This window comes from Macaca thibetana, chromosome 2 (genome assembly GCF_024542745.1).
Source record: "Macaca thibetana thibetana isolate TM-01 chromosome 2, ASM2454274v1, whole genome shotgun sequence".
Lineage (NCBI taxonomy): Eukaryota > Metazoa > Chordata > Mammalia > Primates > Cercopithecidae > Macaca > Macaca thibetana.
The window spans coordinates 4781934-4804249 of NC_065579.1; the positions used below are offsets into that span (position 1 = coordinate 4781934).

General features: G+C 38.8%; 1 protein-coding gene across 6 annotated transcripts in view; it reads right to left on the minus strand.

Annotated features, from left to right (window-relative positions):
• Positions 1–22316, minus strand: part of OPA1 (OPA1 mitochondrial dynamin like GTPase) — a 96932-nt gene that overhangs the window by 73531 nt on the left and 1085 nt on the right. Inside the window, exons 1-6 of one of the 6 annotated variants that reach the window (XM_050779101.1) lie at positions 10374–10552; positions 6541–6859; positions 5806–5902; positions 4287–4394; positions 3734–3787; positions 2647–2714 (exon numbers count right to left, since the gene is read on the minus strand). In XM_050779101.1, the coding sequence (XP_050635058.1) occupies positions 2647–2714; positions 3734–3787; positions 4287–4394; positions 5806–5881 (306 nt within the window). In that variant the 5' untranslated portion in view covers positions 5882–5902; positions 6541–6859; positions 10374–10552. Of the gene's footprint in view, positions 1–2646; positions 2715–3733; positions 3788–4286; positions 4395–5805; positions 5903–6540; positions 6860–10373; positions 10553–22316 lie in introns of those variants that run through there. The other 5 variants (XM_050779104.1, XM_050779106.1, XM_050779103.1 and 2 more) reach the window with 5 other exon arrangements.

Consider the following 22316-nt stretch of genomic DNA (forward strand, 5'->3'; position numbering starts at 1 on the left):
ACTGAATGGATATAAATCCAGGCCAAACCAAAGAAACTTGATAATTCATTAGCCTGTGCAGCAGCATTATGTGGAAATCTATGCTTTCTGTAGACTTTTTGAAGACTGGTATTACAACTTTCCAGGACACCTAAAACTCCAGTAGTAACCCCAGGCTGGGAATCACAGGTTATCGGTTCATCATGTTGTTTACTTCGTCTGACTGAAGTCAAACTATTTGTGCTCCCCTCAGCTCCCCGTCACTTTCACTTCAGTTGACTTTGAATGGTCCTAACTGTTCTGCTCTTTGCCAGCACTTCTCCAGATGTGTTTTCCTACTAGAAAGGACAATTCTTTTCTTTAGTTCTAGTTGTAGAAATGTTTTTCAATTATTATTACTTTCTTAAAAAGCCGATTCACATATACTTTTACATTTCTAGAAGTCTAGCCAGAAACTTTGTTACAAACCTGACAACCATTAAACTAATACTTGACTGCTTCAAACTCTAAATAGTATTTTAAATCTGGGGCTTTCAGACCTCAGACTGAACCAGTTAAAAAAGTATTCAGCTAAAGCCTGGCCACCCTACCACCTCTGATTATTGCCCACATTTTCAAACTTGATGTCAGAGTGATTTCAAAAAGGGTACTGCTAAGCTAAGGTCTCTCTTTGCATGCTTACATTCAACCATTAATTTGCACACAAGTCTCAAAATCAGTCAGTTTATCTGCATCTTAGCTGAGTGACTCATCATTCTCAAGCATCACAAGTAACAGCCAAACTTTGCAAACACGATGCTGCATATTATTAACAATAGAATTTGAAACCATCAGTTAGGGCTTGAGATACATTTTTGGATAGTAAATTTTTATAGTAGCATTTGCTATAATTTGACTTAACCAGTAATGAAAGTAGCTTAATTACAACTCTAGATTCAGTAGGTATAACAAATAGTTGAAAAAAAAATAATTGATAAGTCTTTAATGGGCAAAATAAGCACCACAAATTCAGAAAAAGTCAAAAGGAAATAGTTTACAAGGACATTTATTGTCAAACAAGCAAATTAAAACAAGCAAAGAGTAAATTAGAACATAATGTAATAAATTTAATTCCATGTCTATTGTATAAAATAAAATCTGTAAATATAATTAAACTTCCAAAAATAATTATCTGGCTTCTTTTCTATTGCAGAGCTTCTGTTCAATTACTGATTATTCATTTACAATCTTAGTAGGGTTTTAAGAGAATTATCTCAGTCAGGCCCTTAAACAGGTTTTTCATTCACCAAAGTGATCCTAGGCCATATCAGAGAGAAAACTGACATACAGACCTCGCCATTACCAATTTGGCAAACAGAAATCTTGTCACTCAAAGAACCATACTACCATACCTGTAACAAAGGCTCCTTCTCCCCATTAGATTAGATCTTCTCTCCACATTAAATTTAATTGCCTTAAGGGCTAAGGCCTTCACTCAAAATAAGCCACAAATATTAAGCTAATTTCTACTTATTTTTTTTTTCCCCAGTAGCAAGAACAATCAAAGAGTGTCCTTTGGTTAAAATAATGTCAATGCAAAAGAGTGTCAAAAAAGATCAAATCAAAAGACAAATACACGTACATACATTTTGACAGACATTTTTCTCCAAAAGATAAAATTAAAAGGCAAAAGAAAAACATCTTTTGAAATATAATTAAAATTTGGAATATAATGTAAAAAGTTCAAAGTTGAAGAACAAGGAAAGAGATGAAAATCTATTTATAGAAATTATTTCTTCCTCCTGCTTCCAAAATAAACATAAAATTATTTCCTCGATGTATTAAAACTACAATAACCTCCAATATAAAAATTACACGTTCCATATTTAATGTTAAAACATTCATACAATATTTTTTCTATAAATCTATTTATCTAGGTATTATGTAGAAAAAAACTTTCAAGGAATCAGTTATTTTACCAATTCCAAAAGAATGAAAAAAGTGAAGACTCAGAAAACATCAGGTAAATACATGAGCATTATAAATGCAGAGCGAAGTATGTTATTCTGCCTCAGCAATTCTCCTATAACTTTCATATGGATTTTGTTAATGAATATGTATTGAAAATAACACACCGTAAATAACCCCATACATAACTTTGTTAACTATCAATATTGGGGAATTGATTTATTTCCTAATAACCCACTTCCTATTCCTTTTATAGTTTCCCCAAAGTGAAATCTAGTCCCTATAAGATGTTCCATGAGCAAAAGGGTTCTGTTGGTAAGTAATTCGGGAAAACACTGTATGCTTTGACTCCTCGGAAATTCACAATGCGCATGAATGTATTACAGTCTGAGAAGTCCTAGGGAAAGAAAAGAAGCCTGCTTGCTTTGTCTAAACCAGACTTTCTCCCCCCACACACTTAACAACAAAACTCTTTCTTGGGGACAACCCTTGAAACTAATGTTTCACAGAACATACGTGAAGGAAATGGGCTTCTCAATTATATTTCCAGAACTGCCACGTAATACCTTGTACTTTGCACTAAGATTAGTAACAATACCTCTATTTGGATGCTTTTGAATTTGCTCCTCAGATGTTATCATTTTAAAATCTTCCAAAGAAGTAAAAACTTTAAAAAATCTTTCAAGACTACCTACGTGAACAATTCTCTTTTACACTTACCTTTCTAAAATGCTTGTCACTTTCAGATCCATGATCTGTTGCTCTAAATGCCGTTTCTCCTGGTGAACCTTAAAGATAAATGCGCAACCCTTTACATTCTCCAGTGATGTCAACAGCCTAAGCTGAATTTCACATTACATTGAGTCAATGAAAAGGTGAATGGATTTTTACAGCAATTCAGGTTCAAAGAATCAAATCGCCTTTATTCTTATTTTAAGGAACATGACTGACAACCTGTGCAGAAAATAAAAAAATACTAACTATAGCAATCACAGCATATGTTTAACCTAACAATTAAAAATATATAACTGAAAATTACAATAAAAAATAAGACAATCTTTAGTAAGGATTATTTTACACGAGAGTACTTACAGTTCAGCCACATACCACTGGCAATACAGACCATGTATAGTAGGAAAACAATTTTTTTTTTTTTTTTTTTTTTTTGAGGCAGAGTCTCCCTCTGTCCCCCAGGCTGGAGTGCAGTGGCGCAATCTCTGCTCACTGCAATCTCCACCTCCCAGGTTCAAGCGATTCTCCTGCCTCAGCCTCCTGAGTAGCTAGGACTACAGGTGCGTGCCACCACGCTCGGCTAATTTTTTGTATTTTTAGTAGAGATGAGGTTCCACCGTATTGGCCAGGATGGTGTCAATCTCCTGAGGTCATGATCCGCCTGCCCTGGCCTCCCAAAATGCTGGGATTACAGGCATGAGCCACCGTGCCCGGCCGGAAAACAAATTTAAATGTCAACCATGACAGGGCAGATGAGACAAACTAAAATTACTTTTCATTTCAGTTATCAAAAACAATTAGATCTATTTCAAGAAAATATTTTTGCTAAGTAAATTTTCTTTTAACAGCTTTAATCTTATCATACACATACATATTTAAGAATTTTAGTTTTATCACAAAATAATTATTTTATTATTTCCACCTAAAGGATAAAGAGTTTGCCTAATATAGTTCTGGGGTTTTAAAATTCAGCATAAGCAGTATTATAAATTTGGTCTGCAATTTTATTTGCAACTAGTTTATTAGAAGCATTTAAAAGGCATGTTAAGGTCAGCAAAAATGTCTGTTTACACACCTAACAAGAGAAGTAGGTCAGAAGCTCCTATGACTTCACTAACCAATTTGTGACCTGTGAAAAACCAGCAAAAGGGGAAATACAAATGTAAAATTTAACAGAAATGAGCAAACAAAGATGTCTGAGATCTCAGATTTCATATTACAATAGGGCAATAATTGGGCAAATATGCCAGGATTAAACTTAATAAATGCTACTCATTATGGTCTATCATAGTTAAATTTATTTAAAAACCACCAAATTGGTCCAACCACTTATGAAAAGCAAATACATAGGAAGTCTCATCTACTTGTCAAGAACAAGTGATATTTTTTCCCCCTCACTAAAAGCCAAGTATGTTTAAGTGCTTATGAATTGCCATTTTACTGGGCTAAACAAAAATTAAAACCATCGCATAACAAAATTTTGTGTTTATCTTTTTTAAAAAAGTCCTGTTTTTCATTGGTACTAAATATTTTAGTTTAAAAAAAAAATGGGAATAAACAAATAATCCATGTATTTTTCCTCCATGGTTCTTAAAATTTTAAATTGGATCAAACAGCTCCTTCCTTACCTGAGGTAAAAAAGTCCTTCAATAAGTTGAGGCTTTCAACAATCTTGTCAAAGTCTGGTGCTAACTTTACAAGGTCTTCTGAATTAGGAAGGGCTTTTCTAATTTTCTCTGGAAAAGATCAAAACATACAGAGTGTGAAACTAAGAAAATATGTCAGATACTATTCTTATAAAGGGCTAAAGTATTAACTTGTTTAATCCTCCTGACAACCCTACAAAACAGCTACTATTATCAACCCCATTTGCAGATGAGAAACTAAGGTACACAGCAAGAAAGTGGAGGAGCCTGGGTTCCAGCCCAGGCAGTCTAGCTCCAGAATATAGGCTCTCAGTCACTATGCTGTGGTACTGGCAAATACATCAAGTTGAAAGCTCTCCTCATTAATCCCAGAAGAACAATTTGAAAGTGTGCTTTTTTCGCAAATACATTCGTCAACATAGAACAGTTTTATCTTTATAAATTCTGTGAATAAGTGCAAGTAAAAATTCTACCTCCACATACACCTAAACTAAGAAATCTGACAAAATTAAAAAAAAAATTTGACGACAATATATTTCTTAAAGATCACCATGAATTACTGGCAATCGTAGCTATCCAATATAGTTTTTTCTCATCCACCTATTGAAAAAGGGAGAGCAGTGGCCAACTAAGAAAAGAAATTACTCTGGATACTAACAGACTTTTAAATAACTTGGCTACAAAAAGTAGAGATAACCAAGGTATCTATTCAAAAGGAGCTAGTTAGGTGGGTCACAATAAATATGCTCTGGGCAACATTACATAACGCAGAAAATGATATTATTAACAGAAAGGCTACTTGGCCAGCATGGAAATGCTGACAAAATATGTTAAATAGCAAAGGACAAAATACCAAAGTGTATATTCACCATGATTACATAATTTTTAAAAAGGGAACTAAAATTTTATTCTGTGGTAGTGTTCATGAAAAGAAAAAAATTAAAAGAAAAAAATTCAAGCCAGGCATAGTGACTCAGGCTTGTAATCTCAGCGCTTTGGGAGGCTAGGTGAGAGCCTTGAGCTAAGGAATTTGAGACTAGCCTGGGCAACACAGCGAGACCCCATCTCTACAAGAAATTGAAAAATGAGTCAGGCATGGTGGCACACGCATGTAGTCCCGGCTACTAGGGAGGCGGAGTCGGAAGGAGGGCTTGAGCCCAGTTCAGGGCTGCAGTGAGTTATGACTGCAAGACCGCACTTCAGCCTGAGTGACAGAGTGAGACCCTGTCTCAATCAATCCATAAGTTAAAAAGATACTAACCACATATAATAAGTATAATTAAAAGAAAATGCTCCAAATGGCTAGTGGCAGCTGTGGTAAAGTGATGGACTATTGGGTATTTCTTTTGTCCAGATTTTTTCATTGATATTATATTACATATATCATTAAAATAAAACTGTGATATATTAGGTTCATAAGCTAAGAAACTATCTCAATACAACTACTTCTCTTTCCTCAAGAGATGACCAAAAAAAGTATTTTAATGTTCATGATACAAACCAAAATCGATATACTCATCAATTTCCCACACAATGTCAGGCACAATCCATTTATATTCACTAAGGTCCGGTATCATGTCTTTCCACTGATCAAAAGTCTAAAAGATAAGAAAAGTGTGTCAATCAGATGCTCTGCATGCCAAATAAACACGTAAAGAAAAACTATTTAATAAAAACACATTAATCTACTAAGAACAATGTATTATGTTCAAAACTTTTAAGAAACAAATTTAAGTGGCCTCAGCAAACAAGCACATAAAACATGTAAACACTCCTCTGTTAACTATGGGAAATGTAAAAATTCAGAATATACTTTTATTTCAAACAGGTTTCATAATTTTGCTCTAAACAGTGCTGTGGGGTAGAAGGAAGACAGACTGGGAGACAGGATGCCTTGCTTCTGGTCCCAGAGCTGCCAAGAAGGGCTTATGTGAGAATGTCACCTGACTTTCACATCTGTGCTACTAAACGTCAAAGCTCACAATCAAACCTAGGTGTTCCTACTCCCAGCCCTGTGCTCCTTCCACTAGGCCATTTTAATTTCCTATAATTATAGGTAAGATTCTAAAGGTATCTTCCTATTAGCATCATTAAAACAATCTAGTCCATGGCAGAGACACAAAATAAATGTTTAAACACCCAATTGTATTCCACTATACAAAAGAAAAATGATTTATGCTATAGAAACTTAATCATGATACAATAATTGGAAAACCAGTAGGAATGTTAAGTTCACCTTTTTGGCTGTGTAGCCACCTCCAACAGCAGATCCTAGTATGAGATAGCGAAGTTTTAAGAGTCTCGTAGCTAATCTTGCTGGCCAAAAATTCCTGCGAGGCTGGTAGCCATATTTAATTGGAGAGAATTTCAGTTTACGTAAAGGAAGGTTTGTCAGAGAAGAGAACTGCTGAAATGATGTCCTTAATTGAGGTCGTTGGAGCTTTAATGTAGGATGATGTGAATGATAAATACTTCGTGAAACCAGATGCAGTTTTTGTAGTGGTAAACTTCCTTTTATTCCAGAGCTGTGTTTCACTAAAGACTGGCAGACCTCACTGAAAGAAAAATGAATATGGAAGAAAGATCAGATAGGGTAACAGTACAAAGGAAACCACATGAAAAGAGCAATATACTAAAGGAAACACACACACTCCCATACCTGACTAACCACAATGTCACACAATAGTTCACATTCACTAATCATTGACTATGTGCCAGACATGGTTACAGCATGCGCTATCTCATTTAATCCTGCTAATAATCCTATGTAGAAAGTACTAGTATTATCTGCATTTTATGAGGAAAATGTGGTGCAAAGACTTAAATAACTTGCCCAAAGTCACACTGACATAAGAAATAAAGGCAGGATTCAAACCAAAGCAGTGGGACTCCACTCTAATATGTGGGCTATGATCCTGGTCTCAGGAATTGAAACCAAAGAGAGAAAAGGCAGGGACTTATTTTATTAACTACTATTCACTGTAAGTAAAAGTTGAAAAAAAAAAAAATGCATGCAAACTTTTGCTTTCAAAAACAAAATTTCTAGCAGTTTAGAACACCTTCATCTATGTCTCCTGATCCTGACAGCACAGGGGTGGAAATTAAGGAAGTTAATCAATCCCAACTCAAGCACCTGGATCCCCAGAAAAATGAAAGTAGCAAAAAAGCCCCAAAGAGAATAGAATTTAAATGTACACGTTCACTGTAGAGCTCCACCCTCTTCTTCCTGAAGAGAATGAAAGGTTACCAACAACCATATCTTAACATATGCTCATAGTTGCATATATAGTTGCCTGCTTACTATTAGTTGCTTACTAATAATCAGGGCCAGTCTTGATTCTAAGTAGTTAAAAAATATTAATTCCTTTAAATACATGGGACTGGAAACTTCTTAAGAAAAAGGAAGCTGGGCATGGTGGCTCACACATGTAATCCCAGCACTTTGGGAGGTCAAGGTGGGCGGATCACCTGAGGTCAGGAGTTTGAGACCAACCTGCGCATGGTGAAACTCCGTCTCTACTAAAAATACAAAAATTAGCTGGGTGTGGTGGTGTGTGCCTGTAATCTCAACTACTCAGGAGGCTGAGGCAGGAGAATTGCTTGAATCCAGGAGGCGGAGGTTGCAGTGAGCTGAGATCGCACCACTGCACTCCAGCTTGGGCAACAGAGTGAGACTCCATCTTCAAAAAAAAAAAAAAAAAGGAATCAAGGAAAACAGAAGCAATGCTGTAAAGAAGAATGGTATGGGGAAAGCGGTATCTCTTGTGTTCCTATACATACCAGACATTACGCTAGCTGTTTTCACTACAGTGTAACTATGTAAATATTAAGTCTCAGAAGCATCCAGTAAGGTAAGTACCCTTATTTTACAATTTTTTCTTTAAGTATTGTTAAAGCAAACTAAATATGGCCTGAGAGGGACTCCATACTTCTATATTTGAGTCCTAGTGGATGAAACATAATCTAGCATAATAGGCAGACAAAACTGAACACCTAACTGAGTAGTATACATCTGCAATAATAGCCGAGTGTTGGTCAATCCCAGTGGCCATACTTCAAGCACTAATAGACTGCTGTGTTCAAACGGCATTCAATTCTGGAGGCTGCCTGATTTGCAAAGTGTTTCTTTTCTTTGCTCAATTAAACTCCATCAAAGTTAACTTGTCTGAAGTTTTCTTTTAACAGATCTAGTGTCAGAAGTGTGATTTGAAGAAAAACTCCGGCAACCCCCAGGAACACCAGGTGACCACGTGAGGTACCTGCTGAGCCCACTGCACTCACTGGTGTCTTGAATGTAACTGGAGGTCATAGGTGAGTTTTCTCTTGGATTCCGAGTGCCAATAACTTGTGTTTTGAGCTCTCTGAGTTTACTTGAGCAATACTTAGCCTGGACTGGATCCAAGACCAAATTGGATTGGATAAGTAACTGGATTGGATTAAGTTAGAGGCCTCAGACCTCTGATAGGTACCTTATTTAATAATGGGATCGTCTCAATCCAAGGAGTCTGGGACTCCATCTTCAGGGACTCCAGCTAATTTTATGTATAAAAATTATGGGCCCAGAATGTGTGCATTTTTAGAAAAAATGGGTTAACCTCACCAAAGAAAACTTAGAATTAAGATGGCCACAATGGAGAAGTTTTAATTTGGATAAAATTGTTTGTTTGCAAGGCATATCAGAAAAAGGGGGATCAAAGCCCCCACAAATATAGTGGGATGTATTCTTTCATGGATATGCAAAGGCCTCTAAAAGACTAAGTGAATCAAAACTTGCCTCCTTAAAAGATTCTTTGCAAAAAGCAAATGAAAAGCTTAAGCAATAGACCAAGGAGATGAAGAAAGAGGACTGTACTCTGACTGACCTAACCTCAATTGTTCCTTCTCTTTGTCCGTCTCTACCCACATATTCTGAGTCCACTAATCTTTTTGTTAAATTACACTTTTACCCTGAAGATGATTTAAAAAAAAAGGAAGTTAGAGAGACGCCTTACAAAGTGAGACCTTCTGATCAGTCAGGCCTCACCTGCTGTAACTACTTTCACTCCATAGTCTAAAACTGAGCTTAGCCCCATTGTGAAGGACTTCCCTGGTCCAAGGGAGAAGCCTCAAAAATTTACTGAGGAATTTAGAATGCTAATAGCAGCTTACGATCCAGGACTTCCTGAATTTACCAATTTATTCACATGATACTGGGGGCTGGTGAAGGTCGGAAATGGATGGCAGCAGCAGAACCGGACAAACCTGAGGAGGATGATATTAGAGGCCCCTCCAAAAGCTCCTCACGAGAAGGACCAAAAGTACCTAGAAAAACTGCTGAAAATCTTTTCATTCAGTTCCTAAAATTTTTCCACAAAAAATTGGTCCATCATACAATCTTGTAAGCCAACAAACAAACAAAACAAAAGAGGAGGAACCAGTTTCAGGTTACAGAGCTCACTTATTGTTTGTGAAGCTTTGTGAACTCAAAGTACAGCAAGGAGTATTCCCTGCAGGGGCTGAAACAGCATTAACTGCTTTATTTATAAATGGACTCCAGTAGCAGTTTAATTAAAAACCATAAATTGCAATGGGAAGTTAGAGATGTGACTGAATTGGTGGCCTTAGCTGAATTTTTTTTTTTTTTTTGAGACGGAGTCTTGCTCTGTCGCCCAGGCTGGAGTGCAGTGGCCGGATCTCAGCTCACTGCAAGCTCCGCCTCCCGGGTTCCCGCCATTCTCCTGCCTCAGCCTCCCGAGTAGCTGGGACTACAGGCGTCCGCCACCTCGCCCGGCTGATTTTTTCGTATTTGTAGTACAGTCCGGGTTTCGCCGTGTTTGCCAGGATGGTCCTGAGCTCCTGACCTCGTGATCTGCCCACCTCGGCCTCCCAAAGTGCTGCGATTACAGGCATGAGCCATCGTGCCCAGCCTAGCCGAACATTTTGAGAGGACTCTAGGGCAAGAAAAAACTCAAAAGGCTAACAAGCTTATGCCCCTTCATTTAGAACAGTTACAGGGACCGGGACCAAAGGGACCATCTTGTCCTCATTTTAAATCACAATCAAGAGGTCCTGGAACAAGAAGTTATTTACCCCAAGATGTCTGCCCGTATTGCAAACAACCGGGGCTGGAAAAGGGATTGTCCGCCGATAAACCTCCCTCCAGGCCACACTGTTTTACCACTAGAGGGAGCCCAGGAAACCTTAGTCCTCCTGACAATAATCAACTTTAAGGAGGCTCCAAGGGACTCTGGTGGATTGCTCCCCGTAATACCTGTAAAGGAACATGAGGAAACAGAGGTTAAAAGAAAGAGGGAGTCGTGTACAGTCCTCATGGATACCAGGGCTACTCTAGCTACCATAAATCCCACTTTAATAAGCCAACAAATCCCAAACGAGCAAAAAGGTCATTTCTGTGGTAGGGGTTTCAAACCCAGTTGAAGAGGCCCCCATATCTGAACCCATCCAAGTAACTCTGGGCCCCATTTCAGAAAACCACACTTTTTTACTATGTGATACTGCTCCAGTAAACTTGTTAGGGCAAGATTTACTTTCAAAGCTAAAAGGGCACATACAATTTTCCTCAGAAAGAGAAATAATCTTAAGAGTTTCCTGATTCTCCTGAACCAGAATTGTTACGCTGTTTACAGGCAGAAATTGATAAGATTGAAACTCAAGCCTGTAATATCCCTGATCTTTTGAAAACACCTACATGTTTATGGGCCTCTTCCCCAACTGATATAGGAAGAATTAAAAGTGTAGAACCTATAAAAGTACAAATAGATCATTCTTAACCTTTGCCTAATTACCCCAATATCCACTAAAACCTGAAGCAATTCAAGGGCTCTCACCAATTGTAGAAGATTTAATTAAACAAGGACTCATAATTCCATGTACCAGCCCCGTAACACTCCAATCCTACCAGTTAAAAAACCAAATAGATGAGGCTGGAGATTTGTACCAGATTTATAGGCAATAAATAAAATTGTAATACCAATATTTTCTGTAGTCCCAAATCCTAATACTTTATAACCTAATGTACCCACTAATTCCAAGTTGTCCACAGTACTAGATCTTGGCTCAGCCTTCTTGAGCATTCCTTAAAGAAAGTCAGTATTTGTTTGCCTTTACTTGGAAAAAATCAGCAATACCCCTGGAATGTAATACCACAAGGGTTTACTGCAGCCCCTTCATATTTTCCCCAGGCACTGCATCAGGACCTAATGACACTATAGTTTCCTCAAAATTATACTCTCATTCAGTATGTAGATAACTTATTGTTATGCTCTCCTATTAAGCAGTGCTCGGCAATTGACTCCGTTTACCTTTTACAGCAACTTGGATATAAAGGTCACAAGGCTTCAACGGAAAAACTTCAATTTTCTTTTCTTTTCTTTCTTTCTTTGTTTTCTTTTTTTCCTTTTTTTTTTTTTTTTTTTGAGGAGGAGTTTCGCTCTGTTGCCCAGACTGGAGTGCAATGGTGCGATCTTGGCTCACCTCAACCTCCACCTCCTGGGTTCAAGCGATTCTCCTGCCTCCACCTCCCAAGTAGCTGGGATTACAGGCATGTGCCGCCACACCTGGCTAACTAAGTTTGTATTTTTAGTAGAGACAAGGTTTCTCCATGTTGGTCAGGCTGCCCTTGAACTCCCGACCTCAGGTGATCTGCCCGCCTCAGCCTCCCAAAGTGCTGGGATAACAGACGTGAGCCACCACGCCTGGCCAAAACTTCAATTTTCAAAAAAAGTCCACTATTTGGGACATGACTTGGCTGCTGAAGGGATTTCCCTCTCACCTGGGAGGATAAAAACTTTTTAAAGTTTTCCTCAACCTGCAACCAAAAGACAAAAGCATTTCTTAGGCTTGCAGGATATTGCAGATCCTGGGTTCCAAATTCTTTCCTAAATAGCTTCACCACTGTATGAGCTCACTAAAAATGCTGTACCAGAGCCTTTATTTTGGGAAGATCGTCATAAGCAGACTTTTAGCCAAATGAAGTTGGCCTTACAACAGCCCCCCAGATTTAGGACTTCCAAATTACACTACACCTTTCACTTTGTTCATGAGTGTTACCATCAGGCATTAGGAGTCCTTACTCATGAACACGGTGCTAAACATAGGACCACTGCATACGACAGCCTGCAATTAGGCCCAGTCTCTAAGGCATATCCTAATTGTTTAAAAGCAGTAGCCACAGCCACCAAGCTGGTAGAAGCTTCATCAGATCTGGTTTCACAAAATGAACTTAATTTGCAAGTCCCAGATGCTGTGGAAAGTCTATTAAATTCCAATCAAACCCAGAATTTTTCAGCAAGTAGACTAACATCTTATGAATTACTTCTCCTATCTCCTTCTAATCTTCATCTAAAAGGCTGTAATCTACTTAACCCAGACACTCTGCTATCTCTGCCTGATGATGGTGAAGACCACAATTGTGTAAGTGTAGTGTCAGAAATAGTGGTCCCTCGTGTTGATATACAAGATACGCCACTGGATCATCCTGAAATTACTATTTTTTGTTGATGGGTCCTATGACAAAAACTCAGAAAAAAAAAAAAAAAATCAGGCAAGATATGCTATTGCTACCAAAAATGAGTTAATAGAGAAGGGAACTCTTAATTCAAGTCAGCCCAACCTGTAGAGCTTTCTGCCCTTACCTGAACATGTCATATAGCTAAGGACAAGTCAGTAAAAATTTATGGAAAGTAGATACGCTTTTGGAGTAGTACGTGATTTTGGTATGATATGGAAACTACAAAGGTTTCTCACCTCTAGTGGGATCCCCATCAATGATGGACTCCAAACAGATGAGCTCCTTTCTGCTATCCCGTTATGAATGCAGATTGCTGTTATTAAGATTGAAGCTCATACTTGTAGAAATGAACCCAAATATCAGGGAAATGCTTTAGCAGATTTTTATGCTAAATCAGCTAGTGCTGAAACCATCGAGATATGCAATGTGAATGAACTCCATAAGATTAAGCCAAATTCCTTATGATGACCTACTGAACAGTGCAATGCATCTGATTTGGAAAAACAAATCTAAAAGGATGTAACTTTAACGTGAAGGGAGGACTCACAGAGGGCCCGGACGGCCACCTGGTCCTCCTTGAATCTTCCATTACTGAAAGCTCTGCACCCCACAGCTCATCATGGAACAGACAAAATGATCCAAATTATGAAAAAGTACTGGTGGGGTGACTGTTCCAAAATTGCTAAAATGGTTTATAATCAATGTTTGACTTGTCAAACTCATAATCCTGGAAAAACTTGAGGTAGTATACTTCTCCCACCTGATGGACCATTTGAACATTTACAGATAGACTTCATTCAGTTACCACCCTCAATGGGGTATCAGTATGTTCTTGTAATAGTTTGCATGTTTTCTGCCTGGATAAAGGCCTAAGCTGATGCTGTGACCACAGCTAAGAAATTATCAAGACAATGTTTTTCCTTTATGGGGGGATCCCTCTAAAAATCTCCAGTGATAGAGGAACTCATTTTACTGGGCAAGTTATAAAGCAGTTAAATAAGGTGTTACTGACACAGTGGCATTACCATTGTCCTTATAACCCTCAGTCTTTCGGAAAGGTTGAAAGAGAAATGGCATCTGAAAACTGAAACTGGCCAAGTTAACTAAATCAATTGAGTTGCCTTGGCCAAAGGTACTACCTTTTGTCTTTAATGTCAATCAGATTCACTCCTGTTGGAAAATATAAATTGACTCCTTATGAAATAGTCACTGGGAGGCCCATGTCCCTAATAGCATCTCATGCTTCTCCTGCTCTTAAACTCTGATATGACTAAATACTGCAAGGCTTTAATGTATTATGCCAAAGTATACTTCCACCAGGTAAAGGAAGCGTTTTGACATCCACCAACTGAGGACAATCAACTCCATGGTCTGGAACCTGGAGACTGGGCCTTCTGGAAATGACATCAGAGGAAGATCACTCTTGAACCTCGTTGGATGGGACCATACCAAGTTCTTCTCACTACCCAGAGTGCAGTGACGCTTCAGGGCTTTGAATCATGGGTCCACATCTCACAGGTCAAAAGGGTCCCTTCAGACTGCTGGAACTGTACATGTGTTGGAGACTTTAAGGAAAAGTTGACCAGGGAAATCTCTCCCCAGAAGCAGACAGCATCCTAGTTGCAGTAGCTCTCTCAAGATCACGGATCAAGACTTCTCTGCCACCATGAAAGCCTCATGTGTTTTTCTGTTTTCCTCATTTTTTGCCCTAATCCTTTCCTTTTCCTTACATAAAAATCCATGGGACCATAGTCAGTGGATGGCTTCAGCTCGAGCTTACGCTCTAGGGTAATTATTGCGTTTGTGGGCTAACTCCAAAAAATCAGGAAACGATTCCATGGGTGCCAGTGCCCCCTCCACATTTCCCAGTGAGTCACCCTGAAACTCCAAGGGAAGAATGGAAAGCTATTCTTGATACTCTAAACATCACTAGTACTTGCTTTCCTACACTCACTAAAAACAATACTCTTTCAATTGATAAGTCGATTACACTAAATATAAAAAACCAATCTAAGTGATGTCTGCAAAATGTATACTGGGCTTGCAGGCATCACACACTCAAGATCTGGGAATTACTTATGTTAGTACGAAATATTGCTTGTATAATGTAACCAGATTCAATCCAGTAGTGTCTCTTTTTACTAGATTTGGTTATACACCCTTACAACACACTATAAAGGGGCCACAGAAAAGTAAATTTCCTACTGGATGATATTCAGGAGCTACACAGATTTATGGTTGAACAAACCTGAATGATCCCTGCTCAAATACAACTAGGTGGCCCCCTTTTCCAACCTGAGGGTCTATATTGGGTCTGTGGAGAATCTGCATATTCTGTTCTGCCTCCTTGCTGGCCTGCTCCTGCCTTTCCAATTGCTTCCCCTGAAAATTCTCATGATAGCTCTTATGATTGGAGGCCAAAATGATCAAAAAATGAAATTAGCACTAGCCTCGAAATGGACAAGGATAAGCTAGTTTCTACTGGGGAAAGATTCCAGTGGGGTTCCTAGGGGTTCACTCTTGGTGGTAGTGAAGTACCGTTTGTACGAAATTCAAAGCTAATTTGTGTATTGGGAAAAATCTTGGATTTTGTAGCCAGTCAGACCTCCCAGGGTTTCAGATGGGTAGAAGCTACTCTCAGAAAGGGACATGACAACATACATATTCAACAAAAACACTTAATGTTAGATCATACAGTCTTAGATCTTTTTGCTCAAGCTGGAGGCCTATGTTATATGGTGTTTAACAAAACTGAATTTTGTACTTATCTCTCCCCTGATTCTGTTACTACAGAAAGCTTAATTAAAAAGGTGGCTGATACTGCTGTTTCCTTAGACACTGCCACCAAGTACATTAAAGGAATCTCTCAAGAGAAAGGAACACATGATATGTTTATAGGAGCTACTAACAGTTGGTTTGCAGGCATCCTAAGTGATGAATGGCAAACTTGGGTTTTCCACGGGTTTCTAATCTTTGTATTTCTTCTAGTAGGTTTCCAAGTTATGATTTGTATTACCAGTGTAACAATGAAAATGATTACCTCTTTAAGTCAAGCTACTTTATAGCGCACGATGATCCTTAAGCACTATCATACTCCACATGAAGACTCTGACCAATTAGACCCTAATGCTGCTGAACTGCTTATATTGTCTGAACCTTAACTTGGCTAATTTGGTTCAGTTCATTTCTTAAGAACTTAAAGAGTACACCTTAGCATTTTCATGGTATCCTCTTGACAGTCATAAGAATAGTCACCTTGGCGCACTGTATACCCTCAAGTCTTAAATGTTTTGTATGCAGCTATACATTGACAGTGGAATGGTCTTGCTCCAACTGGATCAGCAAGAACATAAAGAATCATTTAGCTGATACAAAGCTGACTTGTGAATTCCCTATTAACACCAAAGAAGACGTGTGAGACTCCATAGTGAAACTAAAGATGACTTGTGAGTTCCACACTGAGACCAAATAAGTCTTTATGATGGTGACAGAGAGTGGTGTCAATGGCTAAAGTTTTGGTCAGTCTCTCTAAATTGAGGGGCTGACCAAAAAGGGGGAATTGTTAAAGCGAACTAAACATGGCCTGAGAAGGACTCCGTACTTTTATATTTGAATCCTTGTGGACAAACTCTAACCTAGCTTAATAGGAAGACAAAACTGAAAACCTAACTGCATAGTATGCATCTGTAGTAACAGCTGAGTGTTGGCCAATCCCAGCAGCCATACTTCAACCACTCATAGACCGCTGAGTGTTCAAACTGCGTTCAAATACGGTCAACACCGAGCTGTAACCAATCTCACTGTTTCTATGTCTCAATTTCGATTCCTGTATGTCCCTTTACCTTTTCTGTCTATAAATTTGTTCTGACCATGAGGCACCCCTGGAGTCTCTCTGAATCTGCAGTGATTCTGGAGACTGCCCAATTTGGGAATTTCTTTTCTTTGCTCAATTGAACTCCGTCAAATTTAACTTGTCCGAAGTTTTCTTTGAATACTATATTTTGCCTAAGGTAGAATGACTAGCAAATGGTGGAAAAGAGATTGAAACTAGGGTCAGCCAGACAGTAAATCTCAAATTATTTCCACAAGCAACACTTGTGGGCAAGAGTGTGGGAAGCAGCAGATGCAGAAATATATGTGGCCCCAGATAAGAAGCGAAGGTGACATTTTGGATTCCCTGCCACTTCCTCCAGAGCCCCTGGATGATAATGCACCATGCTCTGGTTCAAAACTCTATAGGATGAAGTGTGATGGAGGTTTAATAAACAAAACAAAAAAAAAGAAACAAAAAATAAAACCAAAAATGTAAAAAAATAAAATTAAATTAAAAAGAGAAAGAAGAGCACAGAGATAAGACAATGAAAGGGCAAAAGACCCAAGGAGCCTGCATAGAAGGGTCATAGGAGGAGTAAAACTGGACTGAATATCCAATTGAACAGTCATTGAATACAAGGCTGAGGCTCAACTTTGTTTTGTAGGCAATGGGGAACTACAGAGAGTTCCTGAGTAGAATAAGACTAACGAAACAGTAATTTAAAGAAAATAGTAAAGATAATGTTAGGTCAAGGTGGATCAGAAGGGGAACAAAAAGGTGATCTTATTTCAGTTACCCAGATGTAAGGGGAAGAGCCTAAAGTTAGGTGGCAGCAATGAGAAAGGAAAAGGGAAAAGGAAAGGATATGGGAATGGCAGACTAGGCATAGGAGGAAGGACAAAGGAAAGTCACTGATCATCACAAGGGTTTATCCAGGGTGACCCATGTTATCACTTACAGACAGGCATATCAACCAGAGAAAGAGCTCATGGTTCCACAACATTTAGCTCACCCTTCTTTCAACTACATCCTTACATCCATTTAGTCTACTGAGTCAGAAGAACTCTGGTTCCAATCACATTTTCACTGCTTACTAGCTGTGCAGTTAGGGCAAATTATGAATTTCCTAAAGCCTTAGTTTCTTAATCAGTTAAGATGGCATAATAGCTGTATTAGAGAGTCACTGTCAACAATCAATAATGGAATATTTCTTTCTTCTCCTTACCTATTCACATGCTCCTTATCTATTCACCCACTTATCCACCTTAGATTATATGGTTCATCATTTCAATAACTCTTTTGCAAATATTCTAAACTCCCTTGTCCTCTGACTTTTGTGTTTGACTTGTCCAACAAAATACAAACCCTACATAAGCCTTATTGTTTTTCTCTATGCCTGTACCCAGGGAAATAAAGCACTACTGGAGAAAATTACACCCAACTGCAAGCACATCTCAACAAGGCCCTCAAAATTACTTAACAATCCTACTTCATCTCTCTTAGCAATTCATTCTTCCATTCTCTGCTAGGAGTATTTCTTGTTCTCCAAGCTCTTCTGATCTCCCCTTATCTCTCTTGATCTCCCCCAACTCTCAGTAGATGACCTTGTCCTCTACTTCACAGAGAGTGGAACCTATTACAATGACACATGTTCAACTTCCTCATATAAAAGCTGTTCACATACTGTATCTCCACCAATCCTCTTCTACCCATAAAATTAAGCGATCTTCCTCCCATTAAAGGTGAATCGCTGTTTGGAATTCTCTTTCCTCCTGCCCTTTGAGGAATCTTAAGTCAAATCTCTCCTCCCATCTTTATTATTTATTTGTGAGACAGGGTATTTATTTATTTATTTATTTATTTTTGAGATAAAGTCTTGCTCTGTTGCCCAAGCTGGAGTGCAATGGCATTATCAGGGCTCACTGCAGCCCCGACTATCTGGGCTAAGTGTGATCCTCCTGCCTCAGCCTCACACATAGCTGGGACTAGAGGTGTGTGCCAGCATGCCCAGTTAATTTTTTTTTTTAATTTTAGTAGAGACAAGGTCTTGCTATGTTGCCCAGGCTGGTCTCAAACTCCTGAGCTCAAGCGATCCTCCCTTTCAAAGTGCTGGGATTACAGGTGTGAGCCACCACACCCGGCTATCTCTCATCTTAAAAGGGAAAAAAAAGTACCCCATTTCCCTGCTCTAGCTATTTTATTAAAATAAAAGCCAAACCATCCTGATTTCCATTTCTTTTTTTTTTTCCTTTGAAACAGAGTATTGCTCTGTCACCCAGGCTGGAGTGCAATGGCTCGATCTCTGCTCACTGCAACCTCCACCTCCGGGGCTCAAGCGATTCTCCTGCCTCAGCCTCCTGAGTAGCTGGGATTACAGGCGCCCGTCACCACACCCGACTAATTTTTGTATTTTTAGTAGAGACAGAGTTTCACCACGTTGGCCAGGCTGGTCTCGAACTCCTGACCTCAGGTGATCCGCCCACCTTGGCCTCCCAAAGTGCTGGATTTTTGTATTTTTAGTAGAGACAGAGTTTCACCACGTTGGCCAGGCTGGTCTCGAACTCCTGACCTCAGGTGATCCGCCCACCTTGGCCTCCCAAAGTGCTGGATTTACAGGAGTGAGCCACTGTGCCCAGCCCGATTTCCATTTCTATCACTTCAGTGAAACAGCTCTTACTGAGGGCACCGCAGGCTTCCAATGGCCATTTTGCTCAATTCTGGTTTCATCTAACCTCTCAGCAATTCCTGACAACGCTGACACCTCCTCACTGTTGAAACTTCCTCTTCCTTGGGCAGTCTCTAGTTTTACCTCTATCTCACTGGCCACTCATTTTCAGTATCCTCAGCTACCTTGGAAACGTTGGGAACTCATCAGGGCTTAGACCTAACGTACTTCTCACTCTCCCTAGGCAATCTCATCTACACCCATTTCCTCCATTACCATCTACATACCCATGTTTCTCAAAATTATGTCTAATATAGTTAAGTTCCCCATTTTGGTCAGCACCTCAATTTAGAGAGATTGACCAAAACTTTAGCCATTGACACCACTCTCTGTCACCATCATAAAGACTTATTTGGTCTCAGTGTGGAACTCACAAGTCATCTTTAGTTTCGCTATGAGTCTCACACGTCTCTTTGGTGTTAACAGGGAATTCACAAGTCGCAGCTTTGTACCAGCTAAATGATTCTTTATGTTCTTGCTGATCCAGTTGGAGCAAGACCATTCCACTGTCAATGTATAGCTGCATACAAAACATTTAAGACTTGAGGGTATACAGCATGCCAAGGGAACTATTATTGTGACTATTAAGAGGATACCATCAAAATGCCAATGCGTACTCCTTGTTGTTATTCAAAAACAGCAATCAAAGAACAATAGAAAGTGTACAGAATTAAACATGTCTTTAAGAGTTTAATAAATGTTTTTAAAAGTTCATGGAAATGAAAGTTGCAATACTCAGTGCTAGGTGCCCTCTAAAAGGAAAAATAAAAATAAAAAATTTAAGTTGCCACCTAATGTGGTGGCTCACGCCTGTAATCTCGGCATTTTGGGAGGCCAAGGTGAGATGATCACCTGAGCCCAGGAGTTTGAGGCCAGCCTGGACAAGATGGCAAGACCCTGTGTTAAATAAATAAATAAATAAATAAAGTTGCAATGGCCAGTATTAAAAAAAAATCAACAGTAAAATCATAAAATGAATTAAGGAAATTTCCTAGGACATAAAAAGCAAAGAAAAAAGGTGAAAAACATAAAAGGAAAGTTAAGTTATGCAGAGATGTGGGAATGTGGTATCCAAAGGGAGCGGGAGGATGGGGGCGGAAGGCATCCCGTGGGATGAACAACAGGATCTACTGGAATTCAGGAAGAAAGTACTGAAGCTTCTAGATGCAGTATGTTTTGTATCTTATCCTTTAAGATTATGTTAGGGTTGACTTACAATGTAAATAATTGGTACAGATACATATATAATTTAAAAATAAAAAAGTGTGCATACATACATAGGGTACATGTATGCTTTTCCTTTTAACAGACGATGAGTAAAGGTCTTATTTTGGAAATCACGGACATAACAGATCAATCTAAGAGGACCACTATCCACCTAAGAGATGTCTAGAAAGAAAAAGAACAGGAAAAATGAAAGGAAGAAAATAAAAAAATAAGAGAAAAAAACTTCTCAGAAATGAAGAAAGATAAAGGGAAAGGCCCACTGAGTGAGCCAAGTCACGTGAGTAGCAAAAGAAAAGAAAACCAAACCCACATCTGGTCCAAGCCTTGAGAAATTTAGGATAACGGATAAAGACCCTAAGAGGTTCCGTGAAGGGAAAAACAAGATAATCATGAAGACGAAAAAAACAGATTGTCATGAGAATTCTCAGCAGCACCAAACACTTACATTAGAAGAAAATGTAGCAATGCCTTTACAGTTCTAAAGGAAAAGAATTTTGAATATAGACTTCAATATTCAGTCAAAACTAAAAATCAAATATGATGCAAAATAGGTTTCCCCTAGAAATCAACTACTCTCTTGTTCAATGACCATCACTTTTAATCAATATATCATTTCCTGATATGTAATTCTTTTAAAAATAATTTTACACAAATTATTTATTGCACCCAAATAAATGTTAGTATTGATCTTTTCACATGTCCATGAGCACGCATTTATATATGTATGTCAAAAAAATGCTTATGCTCTCATCTGTTAGGGAGCAGGAATTTAACTGTATTCTTTCACAACATGCAAAGGAACTATAGCAAAAGACAGATTCCAGAGTTTGGGGCTTCTGGCTTCCCACATCTCTACTTCTTTAGGTAGCTAAACTGTGCCATCACCAGGAGACATTTTTAAGCCATGACTCAATAGTATCCATGGTAACTTTAGAAATAATTTAGCCCAATGACATCCAATTAAATAAATACCACTTACAAATCAGTTGGTTTTAAAACTCCATCTTTGTAGTTCTTCCTACACACCTTAACCGCTCCAACAGAGAATGCCGTCTTCTGCAGGCTTTTCTCTTTTTAGTTAAAGAAAATCAGATACGTTTCCCCGCTCAATATTGAGAAGTAGAAATGCAAAGGTTGTAAATAACTTACTTTAATACCAAGGGCTGTGAACTTACACAAAGACTAAAATTCCGTGAGATTAAAAATACCTATGCAATAATTCTAATTAACTAACACCGTTAACTATTGTATCTCGTCTAGTTCTGCATTTTGGACTCCAGTATATAAAACAAATTGGGCCGGGCGCGGTGGCTCACGGCTGTAATCCCAGCACTTTGGGAGGCCGAGGAGGGTGGATCACATGAGGTCAGGAGTTCCAGTCCAGCCTGGCCAAAATGGTGAAACTCTGTCTCTACTAAAAATACAAAAATTAGCCAAGCGTGGTAATGGGCGCCTGTAATCCCAGGTACTAGGGAGGCGGAGACAGGAGAATTGCTTGAACCCGGGAGGTGGAGGTTGCAGTGAGCGGAGATCGCGCCACTGCACTCCAGCCTGGACGACAGAGCGAGACTCCGGCTCAAAACAAAACAAAACTAACAAATACATTCCATTCCTTATAAACACGGTAAATTATCTACAACACTTAAAAAGGTCTGGAAAAAATTCAAGACAAGTGTTTATAAGTTAATTCAGGAAAACCACGTTTTTCCAATTTTGCTTGATGCATATTACTTCCTA